This window comes from Epinephelus moara, chromosome 21 (genome assembly GCF_006386435.1).
Source record: "Epinephelus moara isolate mb chromosome 21, YSFRI_EMoa_1.0, whole genome shotgun sequence".
Lineage (NCBI taxonomy): Eukaryota > Metazoa > Chordata > Actinopteri > Perciformes > Serranidae > Epinephelus > Epinephelus moara.
Genome location: NC_065526.1, coordinates 18,317,789 through 18,329,444, shown reverse-complemented (window position 1 = coordinate 18,329,444; position 11,656 = coordinate 18,317,789). Strand labels below are relative to the sequence as shown.

Sequence of the window (11,656 nt, the reverse complement as noted above, 5' to 3'; positions counted from 1 at the left end):
ACAAACACATAAGCTGTGAGCCTGCTTCACCTCAAGCCTTTCCCAGCTGACCCAGAGCCGGTCACGGCGCACCATCAAGGTAGAAATACGCCCGCCGGGAGCCGTTCAGCACCGCAGACAGTCGGACTAATGGGCTGTCAGACCAATGGGCTGTCGGACCAATGACATGGACCCAGATGAAGTGTACCGTCTGAGTGCTGTAAATCGCTTCGTCCTGGAAGTGACCTGCAGTGGACCCGGACACAGTTTCCTAAAGGTATGGATATACACTACATAGAAATAGCTTATCTTCACACCAATGGTCTCATTTGCTGTTGTAGGTCACGCACAGACATCAGCAGAAACAAGAGACTTTTGCATATCCAGTTAAAAGTTCCTTGTAGTGGCTTTAACTTCCATTCTTTGCCCACCGCATTTCCCCTGGACGCCAACGGGTGCCGTCAAACTATAATGGCACCCAGCCACAGCCAACGCAGCTTTTTTGTCAATGTCTGGATTTCGACGACTTCAGAGTGAGGCCAGGTTGGATGAGAACGTGTTGGTATGTCAGATTTTTATCTTCAGTCCTGTTCAACTCTTGGTGGTGAGACAGACACCCGCAAAGCTTAGCTGGAAAAGCTCTGCTTCAGTGATACAGTATCGTTACACAAAAGACATTTTCAAATCCGATTGGAGACGCCAGAGTGTCTGAACTGATTCATTCTAATTGGGATGGCATTTCAGACCACTTTCAAATGTGGTTTGCAAAAATTGCCTTCCCTGTGGCGTCTTTGCTATCCAGACTTTCTAAAAATCAATCTGGATACAATCTGCCAAAAAACTGATCTGGGCTGGCAGTGTGACCAAGGCCTCAGCTGACTATTTTAACCATCACTTTTAGCTAACTTCTCCGCCAGCTCGCTAAATAGTTTCCATGCACTCTCAGTAGCAACACGTGGTGTTAAGGTGTTATAACTGACTCAGGCAGGCTGGTGGGAGGTGTGATTAGACAGAGGGTGAGAGGGATCATGCCGTAGCTTTCAATCAAATCTCTTGATAAGTTAATTTCATGGGACGACAGAATGTACTCTTTCTTAATATTTAATTCATTCTGTGCATAAATCTCCCCTCTTATCCTAGAGAAGCTCTTCTGTGGCTCGCAGATCTGAAAACGAGCGTGCAGCTGAAGAACAGGAGGACAGTTAGCCTCTCTAAGCTCCATCTACCACAGAGAATTCAAAGCATACTCTGATCCTCTCAGAGGCTGCTGCTGTGCACTGTTAACACAATATGCTCGAACAAACACACACATCCATCCATGCACACACACATGCATGCTCCCTCTTAACATATAAATGCAAAAAAAACCTCCACGAGACTTAACTTCCCTGCTTTCTATCTCTGTCCTTGCAGAGTCTGCTAATGTGTGTGTGCACGTGTCCTTGTGTGTGTGTGTGTGTGCCTGACAGCGAGGAAGGAAACCCTTCTGGCTTCACCCCCCTCCCCCCCAAAGGGACTGGCATCAAAGAAGAGGGCTTTCCCTCCCTCCTTCCCCCATCCACACTGTGCTCTATTTCTAGACGCTCTCCTTATATAACAGCTGAAAGAGTGCTAATCTAGCCAGGAAGGCGAGACAGAGGAGAATCTGTTGGTTCCTTCCTGAAGCTTTCTCTCTCACTCTCGCTATTAATGCCTCTCCCTAAACCGAGGAGACAAGCGAGCCGTGTTGCATGAGCCAGGTGAGACCCAGACGAGGGCGAACAAGGCTTCGGAGACGGAGCTCGCAGCTGAAACACAGTTGTCTCCAAGATGTTATCCTTCTGTCTCCCCTGCCCCCCCTGAAGCAGTAAAAGTGTGCTATATCTGTGTGTGTGTGAATCAGTGAGTGTGTATTTGTGAATTTCTGTGGGTGTATGACTTTTCACATGCGTTAGGAGACCAGGTTTAATAGAGGATGAGGTATTGCCTGTGCTGTCTGATTGAAAGAGATGGACAGACTGTGTATACATAACAGAGGCAGAGTGTGTGTGAGAGTATCTATGTGTCCGCCTTCTCCCTTGCTGGCAGCTGTCACAGTGAGAGGCTCCACTCCAAATTAAGCGAAACAAAAGGCAACGAGCAGCAGGAAAATAGGACAGCTCTTGCAGGACTCGCTTTTGGACTGGGCCTAAGCTGCACAGGGACCATGGTGAACTATAGTGTGTGTGTTTGTGTGTGTGTGTGGGAGAGAAAAGCAGGGGATGCCTTTTTAGTAAGCGTGACGAGTGTATTATAGCTATGGTGTTAGAATTATGCCTGGCTTCTTGCTCAGTAAGACACACTATAAATAGCAGCTGCCCTTTTGCATAGTGACACATCCACACCAAAGCACGAGCATAATAACTCAAAGTAAGAACGATTGCGGGATATGAGACACATCTGTCAACTTGACAGTAATAAAACAAGGGGGGGGGGGATCGATATTTGATGGTGCAGCTATGATCCATTAATCACCACCGTGCCGAAATATCCCAATAGCTGGATAAAATACAGATTGATTAGTCATTTCGAGATAAAGGACTCTCTTGTTTTCCTCCTAAACTGCAGAGCTGAATTAATGAACACAGTTGCCAGAGGAGAAATCTAATGGCTCCCTGCCTCCGATCTCCTTTCACCCTCTTTGCTATTTGATAGTCTGAATGCTGTCACGCTCCACCGCCGTCACCTGTGTCTCATCCCTCTGAAAGCTGAGAACTTTGCAGACTTTGCCAAACTGAATGGCGGTTACATGCGTGTGTATATATGGTACGAGGACATGTTTTGCATCACACACTGTGTCTACCACAGCTAATATAATTGAATTGCGGGGGATGATAACTTGGTGTTATCTGTAGCGTGTGCTCAAAGGTGCAGGCATGCATTTTTCAGTAACATGATGTGAGGGAAATCCAGCAGTGAGGACTCTGCGAGTGGTTAATAAGGTTGTTATCATGGGGTTATTGCTTCCTTAAAGGAGTCTGAGGGAGAGTTTTACTGCCATTTTGTAGAAGTCACTTTAACTATTATGATTCTGTCTTTGGGGTGGGGAGTTTGAACCCCGGGTTGGGGGACTCCTTCTATGCGGAGTTTGCATGTTCTCCCTGTGTCAGCGTGGGTTTTCTCCCAGTACTCTGGCTTCCTCCCACATTCCAAAGACATGCAGGTTAATTGATGACTCTAAATTGGCCGTCGGTGTGAATGTCTCTGTAGCCCTTTTTAGATAGGAATTGTGCAAATTTGCAGGAAAGCCCAATCAGTCTTCTTTCAGCATTGGCAGTATAAAAACAAAATCGGGGAGTGCGGCAAAATGCGGCCTACCTACTTTTGTTTATACAGAATGCACCATTTTCGGGGCAATGTGAGCAAGTAGCAAAACGTGTAGCTCAGCGTGTGACGTAAACAGTGACGTGGGAGGGAAGCCGCGGCTGGTCAGTCCTTCGGCGATTCTCTCATAAGTCGGCCCGTTCTTCACCGTTCCCATCATTTGGCGGTTAATGGTCTCATCGTTTGTGAGGGCAAGGAGGGCGCGCAATGCCTTGTCTCCTCAAGTTGCTCATCTTTACAGTGTCTGTCAGGTTTGCATTTCCCTCTTGTTAGGCCTACTAGCTGCTCGCTAATTCCTGCTATCAGCTGTTTCCTGTTTATCCACCGCCAGTGGCTCGCACGTGCGGCGTCATCAACAGCTCCTCCCACAAGTCATCAACAGCCCACCTGAAGGGGTTCCGCCAATATGACTACCCTACGCGGCGGAAAATTGGGCACCTCAGATCAACTCGCCAATCCGGCTCTGTGTGTCTAAACACTCGCAGCTTGCCGGCAAAACAGCCCAAAANACGTGCGGCGTCATCAACAGCTCCTCCCACAAGTCATCAACAGTCCAACTGAAGGGGTTCCGCCAATATGACTACCCTACGGGGTGGAAAATTGGGCACCTCAGATCAACTCGCCAATCCGGCTCTGTGTGTCTAAATACTCGCAGCTTGCCGGCAAAACAGCCCAAAATTCGCGGAAAATCTGGCAGTGTAAAAGGGGCTTATGTGTTAGCCTTGCGATAGTCTGGCAGCCTTTCCAAGGTCTACCCCACCTCTTGCCCAATGTCAGCTGGGATAGGCACTAGCACTCCTGCGACCCCTAACAGGATAAGCAGTTACAGAAAATGAATAAATGAATGTTTACGTTTTAGTAAGTCACATTTGATATGGGTTTATATTGATTTCATTACATACAACATTACATATGACGTATGACTTTAACTTTTCTGGAAATTCTTCATCTAAGCTTCTCATCTTTCACAATGAGCCAATCATCTGCCTTGCAGAAATAGTGAACTTGAAGTGTCCTCCAGCAGTCAGGTGCACTGTGCCCATGGTGCGAAGTGTCATTGCTGCCACAGTAGGTGGCAGCAGATGGAGGAGGCTCAGTGTTGGTGCTGCAACTAGTAGCATACTGACAGCCTCTGCATCATTTGTACTAACGGCAGCTGCTTTTAGCATTTTTTTTAATCCACTTTAACACGGACATTTTCAGCACGGTTGTGACCATGCTGATAGCTGCTGTCGTGAAAGGAAAGCTTTTTTTGTCAGAGTCTGACGCTGGAAGTCACTGACCGAGCGCCAGTTTTTGACGACTTTGGAGTGAGACCAGGTTGGTAGGGCAAGTGTCCATTGAATGTGTGCAGCTGTGATAACAATGGCTGTAAAAGATGAAATTTGGCATGTGGATGAAAAGGGCACTTCAGCATCTCCAAAAAAGACTCTCTTGCACACTTACTGCTGGTGTGCCATTGGATACGCTAGGCCTACTGCTTGTGCATTCCACTGAGCAGAGTTCAAACACGTGTGCTTTGGCTACTTGTCCGTGCCTGAGACTGCTCTTGTGGGAGGGTTTTTGGCAACACATTCTCACTCTGACCTCCTCACATTTCGACATTTGGTCATGGATTTTCCATGTCCAGATACAACATGACAGGTACCCTGGGTGCGTTGGTTGTTGATGTTCTAGGACGCTGTATCAAGTTCTGCCTGTTACATGCATTGTCTTCTTTCAAAATACACTTTCGTTTTCACAGGAAATGCTCACTTTACATACAGTCTCTTTCAAAATAAACGCACTACATCGGTACAATATTGCAAATTGACGCTTGTTTTTGCCTTCAACAACTAACACACATGATTGAGTTGAGAAAAAAAGGCAGGGTTTGGCTTTAGAATCTTACGGGACACAAACACCGCTTTCTCGGGTGAAAGTCAGTGTTTGTTGGACCCATCCACCTCCCCTCCCTCCTGCCCTAGTTGGACTTTTGCTGCCTTAACTTACGTCCTTGTCCCCCCCCCCCGTTTCCCCCTGACGTTGCCTGGTGCCGTTAAACTATAATGGCAACTGGCAATGCATCAAGCTGACGTTAAAGGATGGCTTTTTCATTGGTTTCTGACACCGCAAGTCACTGCCCAAGCACCGGATTTCAACAACTTCGTAATGAGACCGTGGGCTTTAAGTACTTCAATGATACGAAAATTCCTTACTGCAGAAACTGCAGAGACCGGTGCTCCTATCAACATTTCATCTGGGCATTTTTAAATATAAATGTTTTATTTACGGGGCCAAGCATCATCTTGTCTGCCTCCATCATGTGGCCTTCAGTGACACACCGGGTCAAAGGGCACCACAGATCAAGATTAATTAGCTTAATTATTTCAACATGTTTTTTCTGTGATTAATTAATCAAAATTACCATAATACCATGTGCCAATGGCGGCAAAGGCACCTAAGATTGCTGACCCCTCCTTTAAAGGCTTTAATCAAATTACCATACCACCATATTCCACAGAGAGCTGGAGGAACAGGGGTCAGCAGGAACCTAGTAGCACATTTTTGCCCTGGGCTGCAACAGATGGTGGCAAGAACGATTTTTCACAACCTGGCAACCCAAGACTTGATTTTATTAATTGCTTATAACTGATATGTATATAAAGCATAAGTAAATGATTTGTCAGGTATTTATAACGTCAACAATTGTGCCCCCATTATAGAGGGGGCATTATTATAAAGTGGTAACATTTAATTTTATCTGCTCTTTAACTTGTCTGCTTTCTCTTTCATAACTATTTCTAAGATGATGTTTTAATTATTAAACGTTGACAGCTGTATTTTTAGTATGACAGGTGCTAGACAGACAGATAAGTTTTCATATTTGTGCAGGCTCATTGTTGAGGGCTACCACCAGCAAGGGGCCAATAGTTTACATAACCGGGTATTATCTAATAATTAATAACTGGAGCACAGCAGTCCTTATATGTGATTGGCTCTCAGGAGCCTATTTCAGGAAAGCGCAACAGTAAAAGGTCATGTTGTGATTATGTCACCCTATATGCATTAGAATAAAGCAGAATGTATAATTAATAAAACCTTGGAACTTGAAGCCCTCCAGGTGGACCCACAGGCACAGGTCCTCGTTGTCGCACTCGCAGCTCCACGGGTTCCCGCTGAGCCCCACCGAGCGCAGCGCAGGCAGCGCGATCAGGGAGGTGATGTTGAGGACCGTCAGGTTGTTCCGACTCACATCCAGCACCTGCAGGGCCGCGTTCTCCAAAAAGGCGTCCTGGTGAATCTCCGAGAGCCCCGGGTTGTCGGTCATCCTCAGCATCACCAGGCTCGCCAAGGGGCCGAACGTCCGGTCCTCGATCCGGATCAAGGTGTTGAAGGAGAGGTCCAGGTAGGCCAGCTTCCGTAGATTCCCAAACGTGGACTCAGATATCTCCGTGAGGGAATTGTTGCTGCAGTCCAGGTACACCAGATCGGAGAGGTAGTTGAGCGCGAGCGGCGGCAGCTCCACTATACGGTTGTTGGAGATGATGAGCTGCCGCGTGGCCAGCGGCAAGTTGACCGGGAAGGTGGTCAGGTGCTGCCCAGCGCATTGAACCACCAGCTGGTCATCACACACGCACCTGTCCGGGCAGCCCGAAGAGATCACCGGGGATGCGTTCACCCCCGCGGTGAGGAGAAGCAGAACTATGAGCCGCAAGGGTTGCGCGTTTGGCTGCGGGGCAAGACGCATGACACCGCCGAGGGCTTCATCCACCCCGTGTGGAGAGAGTCAGGCGCGGTCACATTCTTCATTGATACATCCTCACCAAGTTGTTTGTCTCAGAAATGATTTCCACAGAGGTCAAATCTAACGCTTGCCCGTGGCAACCTCTCGCGCGTAATGTCTCAGTTCATCCTGTCGTTGCTTCTGGATCCAGCGCGCACCCACTGTCTGGAACTTGACAGCCACAAGCCGTCATGGTGTTGATCAAAGTTCATTGATTTATCGGGTTTCTCCCATCAGCTGTTCGCACCCTGTAAACGCTCACAACGTCCTCTCATGCTGCGCTGCTTGCAATGATCACGGTCAGTTGTTCCACTACATGTTTGCCATCCTCTCGCTCTCCGAAACTGAATCCAAATGAGGGGGGCGCACTGAGCTGCGCGCGGATGGGGGTGGGGGGGTGCGCTGTGGAGTGATCTCATGCTTTGGAGTGAGCTGGAGCGAAAGGGGAAGCTCTGGGCCGCAGAGTTAATGGAGGTAAAATGAAAAAAGGCCAGTTAAGTGTGATCCATGCATGTTTGGAATGGTCACAAAGGCAACCTGAAGTGTGCATATAAGATTAAAAAACGTGTGTCTGTGCATATAAACATCTATTTGTGTGCATATATGTTGGGTACTTTTTTGGAGCTTGCCTCAGGTGTGTGTGTGTATGTGTGTGTGTGGAGGTGGAACAAAATGCAGGTGCACCTGACACCTAGGAGGCATATTGCATGAGATCAGATCACATGGGTTTTTAGGCTTTAGAAACAAGAGAGCGGGGCAGTGATAACAATGTGCTGAGAGGGGGGATCCCTATCAGCCTATCTACACCACTCAGACCTATATGTGCAGTGAGGCTTTTACAATAATGTCTGACGTATCAGCCATAGGCAACCAGCCCCCCCAACTGAAAGCGCACCCAGTATACAGGCAGCAGATGATGGGACGAGATGAGATGGGACAGGGTGGTCTCAGGCAGCAGTTGTTTTTCTCCTCTCTCCAGTCTCAGTATGAGTCCTGAGTCTATTCTTGGTTCTCTGTGTAGGTGTTGAAGTGCTGAATCAGACTCAGCATGATGGAGGAGGAGGAGGACAGATGTGCCGCTGACAGTCCGTGAAAGAAACTACCCCGAGTCGACAGTCAGCAACCGGCTGCACGCTGACCAAACTCACTCTTATTCCCTTCTCTCACGCACATCCACAAAATGAAGTTGAGCCTCTCTCTGGTCTGTGTTCCCCACTGTCAAAAATAGAGCAGGAGGCCTGTAGGCATGTATAACCTAATGCTTTTTCACACTTGCCATCCTGTGGACTGAACTAATCCACACAGCTGTTTTGTGTCAAAGATGTTCAGTGACTTTATGAGGACATCTAGTGACGGATACTTGGTAATGTTTTACACGGTGAGCAAGTGCCATGCAGTAATCTTCTTACAGACTTTATTTTCTGATGCATGGTTTGGAGCCTGACTGGTAATTACCCCAGACCCATGCTTAGGAGGGACTATCCAGATTTACCTACTTTGTTATTTTGGATGGCATATAAAGCACCAATTTATTATATAACTCTTGAACAAGCAGTTGAAATGAAATAGCTTCCCAAAGTTGCCAAAGATAACAGATGTGCCAGGCTGACTTTTGGGTATAGTGTATAAAATAGTGCACAGGCCATATAGAATATTACCACTTGGTGAAGGAATGGTGCAGCCATGGAAAACACAAAGTCTCAAGCTTGAATATCTCACTAAACATCATACGGCTTCACTGGGAGGTTGGAACAACATGATTCCGTCAGACTGGACAAGAAGATGGGTCTAACAGACTTGAAGGGTAGCATTTTTCCAACCTGAACCCTTGGCCCATGTTTTTGTGTCTAAGTGAGAAATGGAGACAGCAGTTTCTGAAACTAGTCCAGTATTGAGCAACAGCACTGCAGACAGCAGATGCAAAACAGGCTGCAATGTCATCACTTGGGGCATTTGTTGCACCGTCAATTTATGTCCACTAAAACTGCTTGCTTTTGCCACTGACAGACTCCGATTTTATTATTAGTGTCTGACAACATTATGGAAAGGATCCCTACAGAGATAGACCGATTCGTTAACGAGTAAGATCCTTTTTGTTTGAAAGGAAACAGCCCTGAAAATCACGATTGCTAAACCCACCAGACTCCATTTAAATAAACGGTCATTTTATTATCATCAAACAGACTTCCTTTAAAGTTGAAAAAACAAAATAAAACTCACAAAACTTGTCTTGGTTTGTCTTTTCACTGTTCCAACTATCATCAGCTCTGGTTTGGTTTAAATAAACCTTTAATTCACCCACTTAGAAGTGAAATATGCTGGCTCTATACACACTAAAATTACTGATTATTTAAATGGAGTCTGGTGGGTTTGGAGATGGCGAGATGGGGCTGTTTCTTGTCAAACAAAAAGGATCTTACTCTTTAACAAAAAGTTCTATCTCTGTAGGGATCCTTTCCATAATGTTGTCAGACACTATTAATAACAATCTGAGCCTGTCAGTGGCAAAAACAAGCACTTTTAGTGGACGTAAATTTGAGGTGCAATAAATGCCCCGAGTGGTTACATGGCAGCCTGTTTTTGCTGCTGCTGTCTGCATTGCTGTCGGTCAATACTGGTGAAATTTAAAAAACTGTTGTCTCCATTAGTCACCCTTCAAGATCCCTACAGAGATAGACCTTTTTTGTTGAAGAGTATGATCCTTTTTATTCACCCAGAAACAGCTGTGAAATCACTATCACCAAACCCACCAGACTCCATTTAAAGAAACAGTAATTTTAACGTGTATGGAGCCAGCATATTTTCACATCTAAAGGAATGAATTTCAGGATTATTTCGACCAGACCAGGGCTGATGATAACTGGAACAGTGAAATGACAAACAAGGATGAGTTTTGTGAGTTTTATATTGTTTTTGTCAACTCCGAGTGACATGTCTTTTACAATATTAAAATGAATGTTTATTTAAATGGAGTCTGGTGGGTCTGACGATGGCGATTTCAGGGCTGTTTGGTTAAGCAAAAAATGATCTTACTATTAAACAAAAAGTTGTATCTCTGTAGGCATCCCTTACATAATGTTGACACTTAGAATAACAATCTGAACATATCCGTGTCTAAAACAAGCGCCCAGTAGCTCAGCAGGTGGAGCAGGCATCCCATGTACAAGGCTCTGTCCTTGCTGCAGCAGCCACGGATTCGATTCCAACCCACAGCCCTTTGCTACTTGTCAGTCCCTCTCTTTCTCCCCTCTTTCACAGTAATAATCTGTGTCAAATATAGGCATAAGCTAGAAAAAAATCTTTAACAAGCACTTTTAGTGGTCATGAATTTAAGGTGCACAAATGCCCTGAGTGGTTACGCTGCAGTCTGTTTTGCAGCTGTCGGCTGCAGCGGTGCTGCTCAATACTGGACCAGTGTCAAAAGCTGCTGTCTCCATTAGTCACTTGGACACAAAAACATGGCAAATAGGAAACAGGACATTGGAAAATATCAAACTCACCCTTTAAAGTCTCTCAATGGGAAACACAAGGGCGAAACTTTATTGAACAAAATTTTATTGTGTCAAAGAATAGACCTTAAAAAGACTAACTCGTCTGCACAATTTGGTGCTGACAGCAACCACAACTTTGAATACAGGAAGTAGTTCTGGCTTGGAGGCACATCTACCTGTTGCCTTAACAAATGTTGCCATCAGGCAAAACTCATCTCTTAAATATACAGGCTACATTTTCCCCCACTAAACCATAACCTTTAGCACCTTTGATCAAACCCTCTCCTTGACCAACATATCAAACACATCACCAAAACAGCCTTCTTCCATCTCAGAATCATTGCCTGCCTCAAACAGCCTTCTTCCATCTCAGAATCATTGCCTGCCTCTTTTTGGTAGTACCCTGGCTTACAGCATGTCGGTCACCTTACTTGCAAGGACTTGTCTCCCATATTTATCTCCATAGTCAATCTGCATTCAGAAAACCTGTTTTGGCTATAACAATCACTGGCATGTGGGTTGATCTACTGTACGTCAAACAAGTCTTGACACATTAGAGGTCACCCAAAGACAAAAAAGACATCAGTTTCCCACAAGTTCATCTGAGTTCAGTCTCATGTCAGCAGCTCATGCAATATTCAGCTTGGGTCTGCTGAACAAGAGACACCACTAACATTAGTTTGCATACCTCAACTTGACCTGATTTGTGATGCAGGAAACTCTTGACTGTCAGATCCCTGGTCACCTCAACGGAGGGCAGATTTTTTGGATGCCTACAATTTACCAGGATCAGAGCCCTGGTATTGTGAACCTGCTCACTGGCATGGCGTTACTGAACTTCAAAAGGATGAAGCCATCATTGATGTTATCACTTGCACCTGCTATGCTGTTATGCCAAGGCGAAATGTCGCTCATAAAAAAGGATTAGCTCTGCAGTAAAAGTGACACTGTCAGATAAATATCTCTGACAGTCACATAAAAAAAACTATTTTCCATGCAGATGGACTCTTAGACCCATCACTTTAAATCTGCAATATCTAATGATAAATAACTATAAAAAATCTATTAAAGTAATGAT

General features: G+C 45.7%; 1 protein-coding gene across 1 annotated transcript in view; it reads right to left on the bottom strand.

Moving 5' to 3' along the window:
- LOC126382673 (leucine-rich repeat-containing protein 52-like) overlaps window positions 1–7,427 on the bottom strand; it is a 16,229-nt gene extending 8,802 nt beyond the window's left edge. Inside the window, exon 1 of the mRNA XM_050032681.1 lies at window positions 6,403–7,427. Coding sequence (XP_049888638.1) covers window positions 6,403–7,051 — 649 coding nt within the window. The 5' untranslated portion in view covers window positions 7,052–7,427. The remainder of the gene's footprint in view (window positions 1–6,402) is intronic.
- Window positions 7,428–11,656: the final 4,229 nt, after the last annotated feature.